At 35.1% G+C, this 23,297-nt stretch overlaps 1 protein-coding gene across 4 annotated transcripts; it reads right to left on the minus strand.

Moving 5' to 3' along the window:
- Window positions 1-9,883: 9,883 nt before the first annotated feature.
- Window positions 9,884-21,418, minus strand: LOC147869860 (serine/threonine protein phosphatase 2A 55 kDa regulatory subunit B beta isoform-like). 4 transcript variants are annotated; one of them, XM_087334005.1, is made up of 15 exons: window positions 21,302-21,418; window positions 20,189-20,672; window positions 18,564-18,667; window positions 18,358-18,453; window positions 16,873-16,992; window positions 16,112-16,324; window positions 15,858-15,949; window positions 15,123-15,241; window positions 14,217-14,340; window positions 13,951-14,074; window positions 11,724-11,792; window positions 11,060-11,151; window positions 10,902-10,979; window positions 10,752-10,819; window positions 9,884-10,362 (listed from the first exon to the last, which is right to left on the minus strand). In XM_087334005.1, exons 2-15 carry the CDS (start codon window positions 20,298-20,300, stop codon window positions 10,226-10,228), a joined length of 1,548 nt encoding a protein of 515 aa, XP_087190131.1. In that variant the 5' UTR covers window positions 20,301-20,672; window positions 21,302-21,418; the 3' UTR covers window positions 9,884-10,225. The 4 variants fall into 4 exon arrangements, with proteins under 4 accessions (XP_087190131.1, XP_087190114.1, XP_087190122.1 ...); XM_087333988.1 differs by having other exon boundaries at window positions 16,109-16,324; XM_087333996.1 differs by having other exon boundaries at window positions 16,109-16,324; window positions 21,332-21,417.
- Window positions 21,419-23,297: the final 1,879 nt, after the last annotated feature.

A 23,297-nucleotide genomic window follows, 5' to 3' on the forward strand; every position in this document is an offset into this window, starting at 1 on the left:
TGTGATACATGATTATTACTAGAGGGTCTCTTGATGTTTAATTTAGCTAGTCAAGGCTTTGGGCTTAGTATCACGATGAGGCCTTGACTTCACTTGTGAGGGGACACCTAATGTGTTGGTGTTCATATGCTGATGGACATGCACAATAATGACTTTCCAACAATGGCCTACCTACAAGTGCAATATCCAATGCAATACTTCAAATAATTAAGGTTAAGGAGCTTGATAATCTGGATTGCAAACTTGTGCTAGTGAAAATGATCAAAGACTGTCAAAGCCACACAATTATTCATTAGGTGTGATGCTAATGAGGGTTACAATGTTGCCCATGAGAAGATGAGTGAGACACAACTATTGGATTGTCCTGAACCTTCTTTGAGTTTTCCTAAAGCATGGATTGTTGGTTGTGCTATTATTTTATTTGTAATGTCTCAAAGTATAAGTCTATTACAAATTACTAGGCTCTTAAAAACATGATGCCACAAAGTGAGGCATTCTTTCTCCTAAGTATCTGTGTAAATATGGATGACAAGTTGGTTATCATCAACATACAAACTTCTTAGAAACGAGGACTCTATGTTGTATCCTCCCACATGAGACTACGATGACTGAGATGTCTCCACCACGCACTCCTTATCAAATGTGGACAATGTGATGTGGAGGGCAATTCCAAATATATCATTGGTTGTACCAACACTTGATTGTCAATGCTGAAAAGTGGAAGGCTATTACAAATAGGCCAATTGGTATAGAACTCATGAAAGGAAAAGTACAAATCAGTAAATAATATTAATTGGTTGCATGGGGGAGATGAGAGAGAAGGTCAAAATCAGTACATAATATAAATTAGTATTGGTATTAATAAAAGTCTAATGAGTGACAACTAACACATCCATAAATGATCGAAATCATTATATGGGAGAGAAGGGAGGAGGGAAATTTTAATCAATAATATGAATTATCACTAAGAAAAAACTACATAGCCTCGGGGATACCATTATTCATTCCGGTGTTATTCCATTGACGTGCGCAAAGACTAGCAAATATTTGAAGTATATCATGTATTGGGAAGCTTTTGATGGTAAATAGTGGCATTGGGATGTAGTCACTTGAGGAGCAAGTGTTAGACGCCGCTTCATTGGGGAGCTAAATGTCTTTCTCCCATGATGGCAAGCTTTTTGACCTAGATTGATCCAACTTTTAAGAGATTTTTTCTTCCCATCCATGTATCATTGTTATTAACAAAAAGGCAGCAAAAAAAACTATTGCTTTTCACTCATGAATGTGAAGTCTATAAATAATCTAAAAACAAATAACTTGCAATTATCGGGCCAAAGTTAGGCTTGAACCCAAATTTCCTGTGACTTTATGTGGAGTCATCTAGCACAAGGTAGATCTAGACTTAAACAATCACACATGAGATTGTAGATTGCTATGCATGGGTATCAACAATCATGGACAAGTAAAAGAAAATTTGGTCTAAAGGTCACCTTCATACAAAAAAACTTGCATTTACTTGCTTGCCAAAAGAAATCCCAGCCTGCCATTGCCCTTTGTGCAATCCTCAAAACTATATTGAGGGAAAGTTTATATTTTATGCAAACACATACCACCATGAAAGCATATATAAGAGATTATATGTATCTTGGATGAACATCCACAAACAAGCGTATCAATGCAATAAATGTGAACATGGCATGTACATTCTAAGGTGCTAAGACATACTCATCATTTGCTACTTATGACCAATGCTCCAAAAGTATAGGGTCATCGTTTCTTTTGAGAGTGTGCTACACACAATATCCATGTAAAGTCCAATAAAACATTAAAAAATGCACATGCTAATGGTGGGCAAAGGATTATGTGTGTGCTCATTTTGAAGAGTATATGTTGACATCAAACAAGGGTAGATAATCATTGTTGGTGGATGGCGAATAAATATATTGGAAGGTTTACATGGATCCAACACTTCAAAAGACATATAGGTGATCATTTTACTTTGCTATTTACGAAGGAATACGTGATAGAGTTAACATCGTCCACATATATTATCAAATGACTAATAGAATGGGCTGATCAATAAGCTAATGTGTGCATATTTTTAATAGTATATATGCGTATTCTTAATGCCTTCATAGTCTAGTGTTTTGATGTAAAATAATACTAAACAGCAAGGGTTATTCTTGATTATGAATAAGAAGCATTCACTTTTCTTCTACAAGCAAATATTCGGAGCTTTGATATATCTCATTCGAAACCTTAAGATATGCACAACATAAATAAAATACTATAAATCACAATCTAAGACACGTGATCGATAAGAAACGTGAGTTGCATTCAAAAATTTGATGAATTAGGTTCTGAAGAAGCAATATGAAAAATAGACGCACATTTACCATGTTGTTGAGAGGTAAAGACTGCCCTAACAAACAATGGAAAAGTGGATTGCTACTTTCCGACTATGACGTCACTAGTAAATGGTAAAAGAGAGCTTTTCAAATTGAAGAAAACTAAGGATATTTGCAAAGATAAAGGTTTTTGAAGTTTACTGAATCATGGGCAATCGCGTGGGATGTAGTAGGACTCCTAATGCAAATTACGATTCAACCTTTCACTTTGTTTTGTGATCATACTCCATTACCAAACTTTAAGCACAATATAACCCCCCCGAGGCAAAATATGAACTTGTTAGCTTTTTGTTCACAAAAAAATAGAAAAAACATTATCTTGCAATTCATAAGCTTGCGGACTTGTGCTATAAAGTATAAACCTTTTGACATTTTCAGCTTTGTGTTTCAAACTAGACACAAAACTAATATTGGTATGGCAATTATTTCTTTATTCTCCTTGAGTGTCTACTAACATAACATAACACTCATGATTTATATTTGTTTACACATAGATGTCTAAATTAAACTTCAAACTTCAAATCATCCATTCTAGAACTATAAATCAATCACATTTCTTATTTTTACTGGATTATAACTTCTACTCGCTAAACGATGAACAATGTATTACATAAGAAAAATGTGTTTTGGCTAATTTTGAGGCTTATTATATTTGACACGTCACACAATGAAGTGGAATCATTTCTATGTTTCATTAAGAAACCACGCCCAAACGAAAAACAAGTCAAAACACTAGGTTATGTATGAAAGTATGTGGTGCCTTTATACATAGCATTAGTCACCTACAAGTTTATGGTTTCACAATATGTAAACTTGTAGTTTTTTCTTACTAGAACAATAAACCAATTCACATTTCTTATTTTTACTGAATTCTAACTTTTATTCGCTAAACGATAAACTACTTTTAAGAATATTATGTTTTGGCTAATTTTGAAGCTTATTATATTTGACACATTGAAGTGGAATCATTTCTTTGTTTCATTAAGAAACCACGCCGAAAGGAAAATAAGTCGAAACACGAGGTTACGTATGAAAGCATATGGTGCCTTTATACATAGTATTAGTCACTTACAAGTTTATGGTTTCACAGGCTTGCCTTATTACATTCTAGTATGGAGACATGGTAAGGTTGAACCAAGTTAAGGTTTCGCCTTCAAGTGTCTTGTAAAAGTTGTAGACTATTAGTTTGCTTGTAAAAAATAGTGTTCAAATTGCAGAGCTGACACATTGTTGACAGATCACAACAATAGAAAGAGTGAGAATAATAGGATGACATGATTATGAAGAGTGAGGACATCAATTAATTAATGATACAAAGACATTGCCATGGAAAAAGGCATCATAGAAATCCTTACGAGGGAGTGGTTCCCTTAGATATGTTAAGAGATGGGAGAGAAAATCTTGTTAATCATAGAAAGCATTAGAGAAGAGCAAATCATTATAAGAGAATATTTCCCGAATATTTAGAAATTAGAACAAACAAAATCATAGTATAAAAAGGAGAGAGAAAGCAATAAATGCGTTAAATTATTACATGCATGTTATAAAACAAAAACAAACCAGAAATTCCTCGATTATTTAAAGAAAATTAATTGCGTTGCTAGTGGCACTATCATTTGGCCAACCCTAAACTGTCAAGCTTGGCTTCTCGTCATACTTAAAAGGCAGGCCTAAAAATGTTTAAAGCTTTGCAATGGCAAAAACTAGTGTGGGCTGTCAAAAGTGAACATGTAAATTCAATTTTAAAGGAGAAGAGTAATATTGTGCATAACCTTGGCCATCTCAACCAAATGTTTTTTTGCAATGCATATTGCCTTAGTCCTATATCTTTTAGATTGATGCACAACCCCGAGGATGTAAAGCTTTTTGGTCTATGAAATATGGCATTGTAAAGCCAACTTTTTAGGAGAATGGTGCTAGTGGCATTGTCTTAAATTGCGCAAAGAACATTTTTTCACAATGAAAATCACGTTGGCCCCCATCTCTTTAGACTCATCTAGAATGCCAAGGCTATAAATAAAGCACAAGCTTTGCATTTGTAACATAATGCTAGTAATTAATCTTTCTTTATTAAGGGAAAGTGTCAGAGTGTGCTTGAGAAAATATTATCGTGTTTAATTCTTTTTTTCCCAAAAAAGGAGCTACTTTCCCATTAGTTAGGAGAGATTTTTACAAAAAGACTATACAAGATGGCTTATTGTGTTTAATTCTTGTTCTCCACCCTTCTCCACAAACTTTTGAAATGTTTTCTATTAGCAAGGGAATAAGTACTAAGTGATCTACCACTTGTAGAAAAAATTCATGATTTTACACCCATTTCAATACATATGTTTTTTTGTCCATGCTGTCATGTAAGATGTGTTTACTTGCTCATTACTTTGTCTTTCAAACCAATTCTAGTGAATATTCTAATTCTACTGCGTTGTTACTACTAAAAAAACTCTTAGTTTCATATCCCTCTATCTCGAACATACTACCACATCATTAACCGATATTTTCATAGATTTTGTTCTACCTTGTGCCACTCATATATATTTTCTACATCCCAACCTTTATCGATTGAAATGGGTACTTCTCGCTATCTCACTTAAAGCCATGAGAATCAATTGGTTAACAAAACCAAATATATGAATATGGGAGAGTTCGTATATTGTAATCCATGACATCCACAAGGATGAGAGCCTCGATTATCTTTCAAAGTTCTTCGTCCTATCTCTTCCTTTTGTTTACCCTTAAGTTTTAGAATCTTCTAAATTATTGCATTGTGTTTCATATTGTGCCATATAGATCGGAAGAGGCATCATAAGCAAGTGATATATTCATTAAGACAATGATTATGTGCTCCATGCTACCTTGTATCACTCTCAACCCCTATTATCTCTTTCTCATCCACATTAACATTGTAGTTTGCCATCATGTGGGCCTATGGGATTCGGATGTTATCTCAATTTCTCCAACTTTTGTACCTCTTTCTTGTTTCTTATAATACCAAGGTGTATCTTTTAAAAAAAACCTCATAATTTGCAACTTTAACCATGTTCATCCCCATGCCATACCTTTTTATAAGGTTTAAAATAGCATTATCCATTGTCTCCCTTGGCAATAAGGGTCAATGATATTATTCTCTAGGGCTATATTCATACCCAAGTGGTCACACCGCCATTAGCCTTAGGTTAGGCATTACTAATTCCCCCACCTTGACCAAACTATACATTGCACACAAGGTTTTATGAGATGTGTGGCAAATCCTTGTGTTTTGACTCTATGTAGCAACCTAAAAACATAAATCGCCCTCAACCTTCTAGTTGGGTAGATTCTAAGTCATATAGATCATTTGTTTTGTCCACATCTTATACAAATGAGCCATTAGTTCATGTTGATAGCCACTCTCTTGTGTAACCAGTTGGTTGCGAATGCATAAGAGATTTATTGTCTCGCTCTAGAGTGTATTACGCAATATATTTCTCTTCAAGAATTCAAGCAAAATAATCAAGTCCTAAAATAGACAAACATTGGTAGTCAAATCAAGTCCATGCTAGTCAAATCTTCATTGAGGCCTAAGTGGAATTACCAAGCACCTAGGTGGCTGTTTCCACCGATGGCTCCTAATATTGTACATGGGTTGTAATTATGTATGTATAGCTGACACAAACGTGCGGCAGGGCGTTGTAGAGTCGGGGTAAAATAGGGTTTAATTCAATTTTGCTTGAGTTAAGGATTGGTTGAGTTTTTTTTGTTGTTTTTGGTTGATAGTTTTGGAGTTGTTTCTCCAAGTTGTATATGTTGATACCATTGTGGATTTGGATAAACTTTGTTGTCTTCTATTTGCTAACTAATGCGAAGTAGTGGTTTTTTTGGAAATAAAAAATAAAAAATAGACAAACATTTTGTCAAAGCACTAACTAGCATAATCGAGATTACATATGGTGTACACTACATTAATCGTCTAATGTTTAAACCTTATCCCCAACAATCACCACATTATCATTTCTTAAGTTCACTTTAAAAACGGCAAATATTAGTAATAAAGGAGAATACGATTTAAAAAATGTGTTGCCCATTAGGCATTGTCGGGGCTGAAATATTTTATGTGGAGCCTATTTACATCTAAAAAAACATTGAATGTGAATGGAGTGTCAATGAAGATATCAACAATCGGCCTTACCATCAATGTATTTTTTTTCTATCTTTTATCGAGGGGATTTATTGCTTGAACAATCATTAATACCTATATTCATATCACATGTTCATGTCATTTGTTATTGTGCATTTCATTGTGAATCCACGGAACATATATCATCGTCCTCCATCACCTAAAATCCAAATTCACGTACATGCGTGGAAAACTTTATTACTCACCATCATCCATAAATTTCAGCAGTCTCATAATCCAAGTGCCTATATGTACAAAGTCATATCATACCACAATGAAAAGTGATTATTGTGTTGATATTGCACAACTATGCTAGACAAAAAGAATGTCCACACCTTGGCCCTATCTTTGTCCATGCCTCTATCACAGCGTGTTGTGCTAAAAACATCTTTGGTGTAGATAAAATTTCCAAGGTCAAGAATGTTTCTTACTATCACTTCACACAATTTGCTCACGTGTAACCTCATAAGTGGAGTGACTTATATCATTATGACGTGTCTCTTGAAACCTTACATACACCCTCATCAAATGATTTCTTGTGGTGGAATTACCTTCCTTTATCCACCTCTACAATGTATAATGAATCCAATAAGATTATGAATAATAGGAATGTTATTGCAAGGTCCATTTTGTTCAATCAATGTAAGTGATTATTACTTGATTTTGTGCTAGAACATTCATTTTGACAAAAACTAGGGATGAGATGTTTATTCTTGTCGAATGGGCAAATATTTAAAAAAACGTGATCACAAGTTATTTGAATAATTCATAAGAAAATTATAAATATCCATTTCAACATGTAGGCAATGAACCCAACATAGGTCTATTCCCTAGTACACGTGTGAAATGGTCATTGACAAGAGAGAAAAAATATATGATTGAAACTTGCCTCCATGATGGGTGTCAAGGGGTTTAATATGAAATATGCGTGATGCATAATAAATAGCTTTCAAGAAAGCTTGTGTCAAGACTAAGAGGTAGCAACATCAAGGTCAAGACAACATTAACATCAATTGCATAGTATTCCTATTGAAATGTGAATGTTGGATGTCCAATACATATGCTTGGGATGGCATTACCAAAAATCACAGAAAAGCTTTGGAGCCCTTCAAAAGGTCTTCAGTATTCACCCAATTCAAAAACATAAAGTAAAGTAAAAAATGTATATTTTCCATTGTCGGCTTTCAAAACAAGTAACAATGGGAGGGCTCTAGCATAACTTTACAATGAGTTTGATTGTTTGGTTTTATTAATCCTTAGACTAGCCGTGTCATTCCAGTACAATTTCATTTTATTAATTTGCATACTTATTTTAACCATCTGGGTTTACTATGCCTATTTCAATTTGCCAATAGCTCATAAATATACAACACATTCTAATGAGATTTTCAATCTTTTTAAAATAGCTATACATCCATGGCATACAATGATATGTGTCTTTAGTGGTATACTTGGCACATCCATGACATTACCCATGGGCACATATCTTTACACTCATGCATTCCATGTGTATCCATATGTCTTTGGAGACATTCCATTACATTAGCCATGGCTTGTTTATACATATACTTATCCATTCACCCCTCAGGATAAGGGATAACATAACCAATATCCCTCATAGTTTTATCCACAATGTGTGACTCTTAAAAATAAATGTGTTGTGAGTGTAAATTCCCTAATAAAAAGGTGTTCCGTGTATACTATCTTTTTCTTTTGCAAAGTGAGAGCTTAAATATGTGCATATATCATAAATGTTTTGGGAATGCCACTCACTTATAAGACATTCCTAAATTTCCACACATTTTAAAGTTGAGTGGGCATATAATTTAGACATGTGTGGCCATGCTTAATGCCCCACACATCATCCACAACAAGTATGCCCTTCTCCCCATTAATTAATTCACAACTCACAAATAAGTTTGTTGATAATCTCCCACTTGACTTGTCAAAATCATTTTGATCTTAAATTATAATTGCATAGAAGCTTGAAAGTCCTATAACTCATGAGACATTGTGTATCCTTTCATGTTTAAAAGCCCATCAAAAATACTAAATGTGTACTTACATCAATATGTCATCATATGGCATCATATGTTTCACATCATATGTCATCCTAGTAGATGGCATTCTAGGTTATTTTGAGTTCACTACACTTACTCAGTATTACAATCCTGAAGTTTGCCAAGTTGTGGGCAAGTTTGTCCATATATGTATGGGTTGTCATCTACACTAGTGAGTGATCATACTTGGAGGACATTATTGACATGATGCTTTAGAAAACTAGAATGTACCCTCAATTTAAGGATTGATTGATTTTCACAAGACCATGGAGTCAATGCATAGTTATGAGGAACTCAAATACAATCAATGTATGGTTTGTGCTTATGTATTCTCCTTGGGAGAACTCAGAAAAGGATTTGCATGTAGATTATATAGATAGATGGATATATGTACTATCATCAAAGATGAATAGAAATCATGTTGCGTGTCTTTAAAATGAAACATATTATGTGCTGATTAATAAAAAACTATCTCATCCCAGTTGATGTGACCTACATAAAAAAAAATCAATTCTGGTGAATTGTTAGTTTGAGCTTATTAAATTTACCTTCCTTTATATTGGGGACAAAAAATGTTCTTCAAGTGTCACGTTAGTAGTTCTAAATATATTTATTGATACCAAGTTTATAGGTGAAACTACCAACACCCATTAATATAACATATTGATAAAAACAGTGAACTAGTGTGCAAGCAATGTTGATAGAATTTTAGATTGTTGATGGGCAAAGCAATGTTAATTAATAAAGTTACATTGCAATGGCATCCTCATAAAGCATGGCTGCCAAAGTTACTCTTGTATGCATTCACAGATTGCAGAAGTAAGTAAAGGTGAACTGTGATAATCTCCTTGAAAGCTATAGATTGGGGAAATACTCAATTGCTGGTATTGACAAAATCCTTCAAGAATAATGTACACTTCACAGACTCCATTCCCTTCTATCATTAGAATAATGTAGTTCTATAATTCAAAATCATTATACCAACTTGGGTTATCAAACATTAAAATCATGAACTTGTGACATTGCGATTTTGCCATAAGACACCAAAACATAGACATCTAATTTCATCAACATCTAACCCTAAACCCTAAACCCTTCTTACTCAATTGTAAAAGACAACTCAATGCTGAATAAAACTTGTTGATTGTTATCTTAACTAATAATTCTTCAGGAGGCAGACACCAAGCCCCCCAAATATGACCCAATTTTCCAATATCATTTCCTTTTTATAAAATGCTTGCTGCTCTCCATATATAATCATCATTTTAAAAGAGTAATGCATATCATTCAGAAATAATGCCAAGGTCATATAAAGGTATAAAATACAGCATCCCTCAGGCAAATTTGATAGGAGCTGAGTAAAAATCCGAGTTCATCTCTACTACTGCTATAGAATAAATTAACTTTTTCATGTTGCTTTTCTGGGAGAACATATACATCCTTTGGCTAATCTTTCTTAGCCTTGGGTATATAACACTATCGAAGCAACAACCACAATGCTACAAAAGCTTTCCTTTTCTATAATCAAAGCTGAGAAAAAGAGAAGATATTTTTTTGCGCTCATGATACCCCTTTTGCAATGGATCAGGGTTATATAGAGTTCTCTATGCATAGTACATGTACAAACTGTTCAATGCGGCACAAGCTATTAGGTTTGAGTTTGGATGCCAAGCCAGATGTAAAAGCTTGGCTTTGAAATCAAGATCGCCCATGTTAGCATCTCCAGCAGAACTATCACCAGCTGGCTTACACATAACCAAATTCATATGAAATGTTTTATCACGTAATTAATTCATAAAAAAATTCTTTTGCTCTCTCTTAAGAATTGAGAATGAAGAAGACATTAAACTCACACTAATATGTAAAAGCATTGCCCTTACAATTTACTTGTTGAAACATGTATACATACAGATGTATATTACATGCATTCACAATATGCATGCACACAGTGCATATTAATTGCTCACCTTATGAACACTTAAAGCACTTCGTCATGATGGAATGGGTCAATTATAATTTCTAATATCAGGAGACAATAAGGCTTATAGCTTTGAGACAATGGGCTCAAGCCAGATGAGTCAATTATTGATGGTATATACTTCACATTTTTAAAAATTGTGGAAAGTGTACCTTTTTTGCCTCGCCGCCCAAAACTTGTCAAACTTCTGGAAGCTTTTGCTGGTGTTTGTAAAAACCGCCTTCCAACAAGAAAACCAAGATGTCTTAATAAGATGTAAAATCTCCACATGGAAAATGAGACGGAGGACAGATCTCACTCACTTGGTAGGGTGTTTACTAGATTCCAATGTAGTAGCCTCATCGCTACCAGATACAAGTCCAAAGACACGAAAAAGGTTACTGCAGCATTAAAGACAGTGTCACTTCACAACCCTTGATTGATTCATTTTCGAAGGGGTAAGAGAGGGAAGATTTGTAACCTATATGATCCTGTCGCTACACGAAGTCCATCACCACTTGGACAGCAGTCAAATTTGTCAAAAATGGAGTCATTTTCATATAAATCACATAGCTGCAACAAAAATTGGAAATGAGTTTGTTCATCTAGCGTATAAACTCAAATATGCAAGCTCAAAATCACATACACGTATACTTGAGAATTGATTTTAATACTGTTTGATCTTGTCATTCCAGGAAACCAAACCTAGTGAAGAGCCCTTAAGTACTAGTTAGTACCTTAGGCACTGATTGCAGCAAGTAACAAACTAGTAATAGGAGATCAGTTCCCAGTTATGGAATCAAAGGAGATTGTAAATTTTTAATGCCACATGTGAGATCAAACGTAATGATGACAAAAACCAGAAACTAAAATTTTTCAATGACAGGCTATTGACAATTCCCTAAAACGGTTAATCCAATCTGAGCTTTAGATATGAAACATATTTTACATGGTTATCTATGGACATCATACCAAACAAAATGACAGTCTAAATACTAAACTCAGGACATCTCATTATCATCCCCAAGATTGATACTCTTAATGAAATACTATGGATGATGATTTCCCTCTACAGAAAACAGAGAAAAGATATTTCACAGCAGACAACTTCTAAGAAAACTTTATGCCCACATGAGCGTATGCACCTTTGGACGAAGATGATCATGTACTTTATATGTTGCAATTGGTGATGACTCCATGTTTATGTCCCAAAGCTGTATCACCGAAAAACGTAATACATTGGTCATACTTCTCAGATTTCAACACAACAAAATTCGAAAAGTTACATCTTGATCCACTCTTTCCTAATAATAACTTTCATGATAAGAAATATCACGGTAACCAAGTAATGATACCAAATGATATCATCACATGAAAAATAGTTTAACAGATCCAAATCTTAGCACATAACACTCTTTGCAATAGCTGCCACCATAAGGATACCACTTAACAACCTAGAAATAATACCAAAATTTAGCATTGCATGAAATACAGTTTGACAGATTGAAATTTAAGTGAATTCTTGCAACAATTAGAATAACACCCATTAATTCATTATATGAACTTGTGGTTGGAATTTGCACACAAATCCAGCACTCGAGAATGTTTGCCTTATTTGTCTTTCGTGTGAATAATAGAATTTATAGTTAGTCCACTATGCACTAAAAACTGGGGAATAAATCACAACTTCTATGATTTTTCAAACTGTGTCATCCTGATTTGGAATCCGACGAATAGTATGTTACCTTTTGTACTGGTTTTTACAAAAAGGGGATACTACTGTACTTTTGGAAAGATTGGAAATGTTCTTGTTAGAACTCTAGAGACATGGAGAAAAGTTGTTCAAAGACAACAGTATAGCCAAAAAAACCTCATTGACAAAGAACCATCACAACCTTCTTTAACACCATCAACCCTCCCTCCCATGCTACAGGCCAATCAAGGGCTACAAATGTAGGGCCTTCACCATAACATATGAATGGGCTCACAATAGATCATGCAATAGTAATTTATCATGCATGTAGGCCACATCCATCTCAAACACAGTTCCATCACCTTTCTTATCTACAAACGAAGGCTATTATCTGTTGCAGGCATTACCATAAGGACCAACCGTAAAGGCTAATTTTATTGGTTTAGGGGCAGGATATTTGGGAAAGTAATTATCCTAGAACTTGGGCCAGAGCCATAAATAAGGACAAATGACACGTGGCAGTCAGGAACCTAAGGAATTGAGCTATATCTACGATAACTATGTTTGATGGTATGGAATGGAGATGGGGTTTTGTATTCATCTCTTGAGTAGTTGTAGTGGTAGAGTACACTTTTCCTTAACCTTTTCACTGATAGCATATCATTACATTAGCATCTCATTGTAATATTGTCACCCAACACCAAATGTGTTTTGCTTGCTTCAGAGACCTCTCCACGTTTGTTGCCCTCTGTTTGCAATCTTCCATAGGAAGAAATTTTGGTCCATCTACCATGATATACTTAGTTTACAGAAATGTATGGTAACATAGGAAATTCAACTAAACTAGCAATTTTTTCTGGTTTGTTGGCTAACCTTTCAGATGTAATCTCTCATTCAGTTTCATCGGCTATATTAGCCTCTTAAGAGACATCCATATATCTTCTCTTTTCAAAATGATGACAACAGATCAAATATCTTAGGGTTTCTGGTCACTGGATATCTCCATCCTTATTCCTAGTTCCTACCACCTATGGTATCTCAAGATAACAATATGGAATTGAGGGGTGTAGAAGTTTTACTCCCCTTCAACCAACTCCAAATGATAACAAGACAAAATATATGAAGTATATGAAAAGTATTAAAATCCTACCGAAGTGTATGAAATCGCATCAACTATTGTTGATGCAATTCAATCAAAATGGACTCTTATTATCATCATACTGAATAAGTTAAAATAATGGCAAAAGTTCTGTTTCTAGATAATTATTCTCCTCCATGAGCTATGGGGTGACAATCCAAAAGGCCCAAAAATTATGTCAATCCTGAAATCAAACAATCGAAGAGTCTGCCACTATTGACACACCGTACGAATTCCACCACAAGACCAATGTGACCATTCACACATAACAAATCTCAATGTAAGTTCTCTTCGCAATCTTCAGGGCACAATATTCGGATAATCCATACAGATGACGCACCCCACTCTATACATTTCCAGCACAGGAAATTTTATTGCATGTACAAATCAATGGACTTTGTATTTTGAACATAATATTGTTTTACTAATTTGGATGGATGAACAAAATGTTGAAATTGAAAACTAACCTACCTTGCCTAGTCAAATTTCACGACTTCTTCTTCTTTTACTTTGCTGAACAGGAGGAGAACATATATATTACCTTTAAGGTCATATAATCACGACTTAAGATGTACCGACCACCTTTAGGAAACTTGATATCTGAAATGGATGCAATGATTTCCGTGAAAAAAGAACGTGTCCCAGGAGTCTCTGTCTCCTCAAATCTGTTGATAAAGAGCCAAAATTAAAACTTTGCCATTTCAATCAGGGAGACAGGGCTTATGCACTTATGTGAGTGTATGTGAGGGTGTCCATATGCGTGAATGCCATGTGATTGCATTTACTTGTTATAGACATGTTTCTTACAACTTCACATGTCGATCACATAGAGCCGACTGTCGCATATCTACAAGACGAATCGTGCCTTTGGAGGTGCTGTATGCTAATGTGTTACATTGAATGGGATGGAATTCTGCTGATGTAATGACTTCTGCAAATAGAAAACAGGTATTTTACAATGAGATGTCACAATTGTTGGCCTTTAACGAAGTTTGAATTAGACAACTCATTTTACACTCAATGAAGTTTAATTTGTAGAATTAAAATATGCTATCCTTTTTAACTTTCTGACGTTAAATGCTGTATATCTCTGAAGAATATGAGAACCTATTGCCTGACTCAACAGTAAACATATCACAAACAAAACCAGATACTTGAAAGCCTAATCCTTCAGACAAGAAGACACCTGAAAGTGTGCATGATTTGACTAAAAATGATAATTGTGAGAAGCAGCACTGCAATTTGTCATCTGTCCTATGGATAGGTGGACAGGTGCAACAAACAATGCAACAATGTAGTTTTTCCCAAAGCAGTAGTAATGATTTGGCTGAGAACATCGGCAGCCTCAGATTAGAAAGAAAACACTGAACCTAACTTTCCCAAAAAATCCAACCAAAAGTTGCAAACCATAAACATATTCAATGCAGCATCTATATCATAACTATCAGCATCACCAAAACCCAAGACAAAGTAGAGGTTCATAAGAAAATCAATACACTATCCCATACGAAAACTTCTCCTAAGAGTGACTTTCCACGAACCATGTAAGCAAGTACATTATCTAGTATTATAGAAGCACGTGTCATACAGAAAACAATTAATTCTATAGGAAAGGACTGATCAAATCAAAGTGCTTTTCTTTTCTACTGAAGCAGCTCTCAGCATGCTTTTTACTAAATTTTTATTTTCTCTATCAAGAGGAGAAGGCTACACCTGTAAGATCCTCCATGTTTGTAGGCTTGATGTCAATGATGTTAAAGCTTTGGTCACTCACTTCCAAGTTCCAAAGATTTATTCTCAAATCATCAGCAGAAATGTATGTCTCACCATCACTATTAGAATAATCAAGCAGGAAAAGCTTATCAGGATTAAAACATGGATTTGATATAGGAACTGTGAAGCACAGTAGTGAATTATGTGTGCATTGTGCATGGAAATGTATCATATGCCAAATGTTTACACCTGTCACCTATGCTAACTGATTCATTGGCAATTATCCAAGGAAAACACATGTTCTCTCTACTCTTTATATTTAGCATATATCAAGTTATTCAAAATTCTAAGCTTTACAAAGAAACTGGCACAAAAGGATACTTAGATGCTAGCTTCTGAACTGTGAACCCAGTAGCCAAGCACATGGCTGTTAAGAATATTTCCATTTAATTATGACATCAGTATCACACTAAAGAGAATGCCTAGAAGGTTGAGCTCATATGTGTACGCCTTATTCACACATCGAGACTTCATGCTTCAAAGTATGAATATCCCTTCTTAGGAAGGAGACACACATCAAGATAACTTTTGTACTTAGGTCCTATGGGTCAATATTGGCCTCTCTAGGACGCTAAAAATATGTATCTATCTATCTAGTACAATTATATACTGTCTTATACATCATATAATATTGAAATTTTAACTGAAACCAAAGAAAGTGCATCCAAAATCTACCTGTTGATTGAAATGGAGTTTATATGATAATCATGAGCATGGGCATAAACTCTCCTACACCTTGCATGGTAAGTTAATTCATTGCTGTAGACCTGTTGAATACATTAGATCATGGCTTGAATAGCAATGTAGACAAAATTCACCTAAACATCAATCAAACATCTATTGAAGTATGTATTTGCATTAATTATTCATATTTGAGCAAATTTTAGATGGTCAAATATCACTCAGAGCCTCAGAAAAGGTACTACTACCGTGGGTAAACGAAGAGAGCCTACTTTATCGAAGGGAACGTCCACATCACTGATGGAAGAAGCACCACCTAACCGAGCTGGACTGTTATTCATACCCCATGATGCATGACCATTTGGGCTTAGGACAAGGTTGCCACTGCCTAAACTACCATTTTCTAAACGACCTGGATCAAGGTTCATTTCATGCATTTTCTTGACCTTCCTTTCTAATACCTGCAATGGTAATCAATGAAGTTTCTGTCAATCAGAGAAAAATGGCACATAAAGTTGTGTGAATCCAGAAATTGACTTGCAATTAAAAGAGTATGCAGAATTGTCCAAACATCAAATTACTCTCAATCAGGGTATGAGACTCTCCCTCATCTTAATTCTCTGGATATATATGCTAAAAGAAGACCATGCACTGTTAATGTTGTTTAAACCTTCTTTCAGTATTGCTTCAAGTTAGTTTTTTAATGCTCAAATTAATTTCTCAAAACAATAAAATGTAGGTTACAACTACATTATGATTTCTTGAGGATCAGTATAAAGGTGGCACAATTAACATTGAGAAGACCATTTGATGTAAGATCAATTCAAAAGGCACACAGTTTACCATAGCATCAGACCCGGTCACTATATTTTAAAGTGATAAGAACCATGAATCACACATAAAGACTCACGGAGCCAGCACCATATAAAAATGTACAAGTGAAAGTTGAATGGTAGTCTGAAAGAAAGACAAAAGGAGGACAAATAAAATCTTTCTTACAAAATTCCACCTTCCATAATTTGATTGTTTTATCATTTGTCGAGAGTATAAACAATGCACCATTTGCTGAATGACTCCATCTGATTTTATTTATCTTCTCCTCGATCTCTAGGCTCTTGAGATAGTCAAACTACCCAAACAAGCAAAGATCTACATTTAGTACCTATTGCAAATAAGGTGAGATCCTATTTGTAAATGCTTTACTTTATTAAGTACTCCAAAGTTCTGCATGCAATGATAGACATGTGCAAAATGCATGAAAGAAACTAAATGTGTGGGAAAATAGAGTTTATTCCCTAGGCAGAAATAGGGAAACATGAAGAAAATGTAACTGAATAACACGGAAATATTTGCACAATAGAGATTGCAAGCATATGAGTGTAGTTAAATAACTGAATATGTGGAGGGAAAACCTTACCTCTGTTCAAAGATCATTTATGAGCGTCAACATGCATTCAATACAGGAAATATCGCAATCATTTCTCAATTTAGAAATGAATGATGTCATACATAATTTTGTAAAGACAATAATAGAGAACACAACAAACATTAGCTTATGTGTCAATAGCTTGTTTGAACTTTGTAGTAACATGTGCATTGCTTGACAATGCATGAGGATATGCACATGAAAGCATGCATACAATACAACAAATATCAGACCATATTTCAATTTAGAATGAATGATGTCATGGATATAGATCATCAGGATTATGGCAGAGAAAACAACAAAATAAAGAGAATGACTTGTCATCTGCTTTAATTGACATAAGCACATTAACAGTTGTTTGAGCTTTGTCGTAGCATGTGCATTCCTTGACAGCACAGGGGGATATACACACAGGCAGTCAATTAACAGGCACATATTTTGCTTTGGTGTCTACTAGCTCCATGATCAAGTGGAATGAGATTGGAGACAGGTGCGACTTCCAATAAGGAACAAGTGGGCTGGGAAAGGCATTCACAAAATCTACAGAGACAGACAAACAGTGGCTATCCTTCATGCCAGGACATCAGTTCAATTCACTATGGTTTATATGCCTGATGTGATGATGAAAATCTAGAGATATGCCAGAGTATAGCAAAAAAAAAGTCAGAAAACAGTTAAATACAGCAAAAAGGGATGGACCATTTCACCATGATCACCCATACCCTGTTGTACCAGAACAGTCTCCAATGACAGTTCATATTTCATCTTGGTAACTGAACATTGATGGAATAATATTGCACAACTCTCCCCATCCCTTGTGACCCATGTTAGGCTCCTTGATTAGAAAGACGAGATCAAACCCAAGCAACTCATAAAAGCATAAATATTAAAGGTAATGACAAAATCAAAAGCATAACAGTATTGCAGGGAAATAACCATGACCTTTGCAGGAAAACGTTGCTAATCTTAAGAAACAGCAAAAGAGTTATAGTGGTTCTGTCAAAGTTGCACTCATTTTCATTCACATGAATACAAAATCTATGTAACTCTTGGGGTTCTAAACACAACCTCGGGTTCATGACTTTGAAATTCGGTTTTATAATGATACTCTGGATGTTTTGTGTTTGACAAATCTGCCCGCTCAAGTTCTTTCCGAGACCGTAACTGCATAGCACACATGAGAAATGCCATGATTAGATCATGAAGAAATTAGCACACAGTCAGTAGTGATTGTACATAATCGCAATAGATTGATCCAAAGATTTGGAATTTACATCTTTCCCATCTGATCTTTGAAAAAGGACAACACGACCACCTCGATCTCCAGTTGCCAGATGATCCCCTGTCTTGTCAAATTCAATGGCAGATATGATATCCACTGCAAGCAAGTATGTGCACAAAGAGTCACACAACCATAAAAATAAAATGCAGAAGAAAAGCTGAAAGTTCAAAAAAACAACAATTTATTTTTTTATAGTATGAAGGCACCAAAGGCTCTATCATTGAGAAAGAACAAGAGTGGTGGCAGACAGCCTGCATAGGGAAGCTAGCAACAACAAAAAATAAAGGCCACCATCAAAAGAGCTTGAGGATTCCTGTAAAACTAGAAACCACTCAGAAAATCAACAATTTATATTTTCTTTCTTCCTCATTTCATACAGATGCAACATCTTTACATCAGTATTTTGCAGCCTCACTACTTGACACTCTTGTAATGCTATAGTTATCCTTAACAGAAACCTTTCATTAAGCCATGACAACTACATATTATTGTATCAAAGGCAGTCACTCACGCTTGTTTGCAATCATTTTAATTAATCTGGATCCTTATCCTCTAGTTCATTGTCTTTTGCAGGCCCAGTATATATCCTTCTCAATTCCCACCCAAATTAAGGAACTACACACAAGGTCCACGCAGAAATCAACAGATGAACGCCACTCCATGTGACTAACTTTACACCCATAATATCAAAGAACAAGTGTAAACATACACAGGTTGTAAACACAAACCAAAACATCTTCCAACTAAAATTACTTCCATTTTTATTTCATAACAATTGTGGATTGCTAATCACTCTCCCATCTGACAGAGTATGCAGACCATCAATGGAACATCGCAATTGCTATTGGCAGCCCCTACGAGATGTTCTATAGAAAATATCTTCCACTGAAGTCTGTTAGATTGCACAGAGATTTCCAAACTTGTAAGATAAAAGTTTGTCCATCTCATTTGTTATCTTGTGTCTGTATGTGTACATACCATCCATCCCATTTGTTATGCTGTGTCTGTATGTGTACATACCATCTCATTTGTTATGTTGTGGTATGTGTAAGCAATATATGTATACATTCTTGTAAAATGGATGTTAGGATTATCTCACCCCGTTTGTTATATTCTGTTTGTTAAATTTATTTCACATATTTAGAGAGATTCAGTATTGTATAAGTGTCACATGTATGCCTAACCTTCAGACATCAACACATCTGAATAACGATTTTAGAGTTTAGGGCTAAGCATATGTTGCATGATTAACCTCTGAAAACATAAGATTCAAATGGTGACGTATAAACAGCATATATAAATATAAATGTTGCATTTTTCTTCAATTAAAAAATAAATCTTCACTTTAGATGAGACACTGTCGTAAATATAATGGTCAGCATATACCGCAGTGGACCAGTCAACAATCTTCCCAAAAGTAATGTCAATTCTAGCTATTTAACTCATATTCTAGATTCATCCATATGCAGTACATAAATCAAGTTACTGTTCGTTTTCATTATCATCTGTCTATTATGAGATTTTCAATACAAACGGCCTAGATCTCTCTTACTTTTTTATTTCCATGTTTTTTTAGTCACAACTGCACACAGAAAGAAAGCATACACCATTTCTTACCATCTTGAACTTCCTCTCCTGCCATTCTTTCACCAAAAACTTGTGAGAATTTCCATTCTGCAGCTTTTGGAATGGTTCCTGCTGAAGGCACTCCACCTCCTCCAGAAATCATTACTCCCTTCTTTATAGAAAACTCTTTATATTAAAAGAGATACTTCCTCTGTTTTGGAGAATAACACTTGCTTCTTAACCTACTAAATGTAGATTCTTTATCTGGGTATTCCATATTCCATAACCAGATTTTCTTCTATAAGTTTGCAATAAACATAGCCAGACTGATTCTTTCTAAATCTGGTGATGTGCAGCACCAGATGTCTTCTGTAAGTTTGCAATTAAAGCTTCTCTGTGACATAATTGGGCTGCCATAGGCAGCTACGAGTACACTGCATCAACTGAATGAAAAAACTTATTATCTAGACTAGTCTGAGTAGTCCAACAAGTGATGGAACTTGACACTATATATCCACAAAGCCAAATGTGTGAGCTGCAAAAACAGAATAAAGACTATATGAATGAGATCTAAAGCCAAATAATGCATAAGAAGAAGAAAAACAGTGCTGATATAAATAAGACTTGGAGCCCACGATAATAAAAAAAAAGAATAGGATATAAGTTGTAAAAAATACAAAAGAATGATTGGGTACGATGGAGCAGCATTCAAGACTCGTGTTGCAATTTTTATCTAGCATTATTGAGACTTTTCAGGATTCAGGTTGCAGGATTGCGAAAGGAAACCTGGTTAAATAAGAAATATAAAGAAACAAAAATGAAGTAGCTGCAAATAATTGAAAAAATGAGTTTTCAATTATAAAGAAACAGGAGCTGGAAAAAAAGGAAGCTGTGTGGGAGTTCTACAGTTTTTACTCTTTGTTGCAAACCTGTAGAGTCGACTTCGTAAACCAGGGTGGAGGAGCGAAAAAAAACAAAAAAAGGCAATATCGGAAAGCGCAGAGATTACAAGATGATGAGAATGAAGAAGCAGAAGAATATTTTACGAAAGGAAAAATCCGAAGGCAAAATCAAAGGAAAAAAGGCACACGGCAATAAAGAGAGAGGAAGAAAGGGGGGGGGGGGGGGGGGGGGGGAGTTGCAGAGAAAAGAAGGAGCCCATACCTCAAAAAAGACGTTCCTTTCTCTGGTTACCTTCTTCTTTGTCTTCTTTCTTCTGTCAAATTTGATCGTTCGCTTCTGTCTCCCTGCTTCATCTGCTGCTTTCTCTGCATGTTCTGGTCCTGGTTCGGGTTCGGGTTCGGGTTCTGTTCTGGTTCTCTGAGGCTTTTGGGTAATGATACTTTTTTCTCTCCTCTTATGAGAGAATGAGGAGATGATGATGTGGTTGAGGTTGAGTTTGGGCTGGGTTTTCATGAGAGCTACTACTGCTATCTATGGTTATGCATTGGTGGCCATAGTATGTACATACAAGAATCAAATTTCATTGGGTTTTCATGAGCTTACTAGTGTCTATGCTATGGCCATAGTACAAGAAATTCTCCTTTAAAACTCTCTTGTCCCGGGTTCGAATCCTCTTAATGACCACGATTTTACCCCCGACAAGTATACACGTAATGCATTGACTTTGTATGCTACAGTAGACTTAATATACTCCTTCATCTCATCACAACTCAGCCAAGCCAAGCCACATACGGTGAATGGCCATTGCATATACAAACCATCACTTGTGATGACGAATGATCTCTTCAACGGATATGGCATCAAAACATGAAATCATTTTGATCGGTTTTATGTAGCCTCTAATATGCCACAATCCTTATGAGCTAATAAAATAAAATAAAAAATTCATAATTTGGATAAGGACCATGAGTGCTTCCTTGTCAATCTCTCAATTGCTCTTTATTAAATGTTATATGACCATTTTCATTACTCCTCTAGTTGTGGTCGTTAACCAACATTGCTACAATCTCATAGATGAAATTGGCAATGATCAATTGTGGAGAGTGTTAAGACTCGGTTTAGATTAGTAAGAAGGAAAAATCATGCATTGGATTGGTATGGAAACGATTGCTAAATGTTATATAATATACTTAGTGAATATCAAGGAGAGATCAGTGAAGTGGTCAAGCAAGTAGTCATTTGATAACACTCCTTGATGCATTGCAACCATGGGCTGACATGAACTTTAATAGGGTGGACCAAAGTTAGTCAATTGTGAAGTCATGTTGACGTCAACACTCTCATGAATGATGTCATGTCCTTAATATAACAAAGAGGAAAATGGCACATACCATGAGACACCTTCAACCAACACATCGGTAGGTGAAACCTTCTTTATGTTTTATTTTATTTTATTTACGATGATTGGTTGCACGTCTCGTTTTTTTTGTAATCTTTTGTCTCATGGGCCAATTTTGGTCTTAGAAGATGTTAATTTCCCTCCCTCTCTCTCTCTCTAACCTCGTTGAATCTATTCAATTGTCAATTGAAATTCCCTCTTTGTTTTAATCCATTTAGTCAACCTGTTAACACGAAAATGCTTTTGATTGACTCTTCGAAGGTGGATAGACTCTATGGAGACAAGTTGGCTCCTTAATATGCATGGATGAACTCTATGGAGACTACTTGATTTTTAAAATAAAACAACCTAATATGTACATTATCAATGCCTCTAATGAAACCATAAATATGTCATGACAATGTGTCAATAGTAAGGTAATAATGTGTTTGTCCACAACGTGAAAGTATCATGGTTTTCATGAACCTATAAGAGAATATTAACTACATGAAAACATGTGAACGATACTTGACGCGATATCTAATATATGCAAAAAATTATCCATGGTACAATAACCTAAAGGCTAGCATAGACACTCAACAAATGCGTAAAATACTTGATACTACCATAACTTCCTTGTGGGATGGGTTGCTTGCCACACCCACCACATAACAAATCAATTGACATTTAATTATTCTTCGTACTCCATTTGTATAACAAGACGGCTTACATGGGGAGTGATCTAAACTCTTCAATCATTTTATAACATAATGTTGTTCCATCACTAAAAAGAAGAGATGCATCTTCTACTTACTAATTCGACCTTTACATACTCTTGCATTCTAAGAAACCTCTCCTAAATGAAGAATATCTAAGGTT

Source organism: Azolla caroliniana, unplaced genomic scaffold, assembly GCF_043228905.1.
Source record: "Azolla caroliniana isolate FFs.n. ecotype wild unplaced genomic scaffold, voAzoCaro1.0.p SCAF_1, whole genome shotgun sequence".
In the NCBI taxonomy this organism is placed as follows: domain Eukaryota; kingdom Viridiplantae; phylum Streptophyta; class Polypodiopsida; order Salviniales; family Salviniaceae; genus Azolla; species Azolla caroliniana.

What these genes read in the sequence shown, in the direction of transcription:
- LOC147869860 (XM_087333988.1), bottom strand. Translation starts at nt 20,300, where the DNA reads ATGATTTCTGGAGGAGGTGGAGTGCCTTCAGCAGGAACCATTCCAAAA. An exon ending in AAACATGGAGGATCTTACAG is followed by an intron (nt 14,341 to 15,122) that starts GTGTAGCCTTCT and finishes TTCTATTTGCAG; the next exon opens with AAGTCATTACATCAGCAGAA. An exon ending in TCTAGTAAACACCCTACCAA is followed by an intron (nt 10,820 to 10,901) that starts GTGAGTGAGATC and finishes TCTTGTTGGAAG; the next exon opens with GCGGTTTTTACAAACACCAG.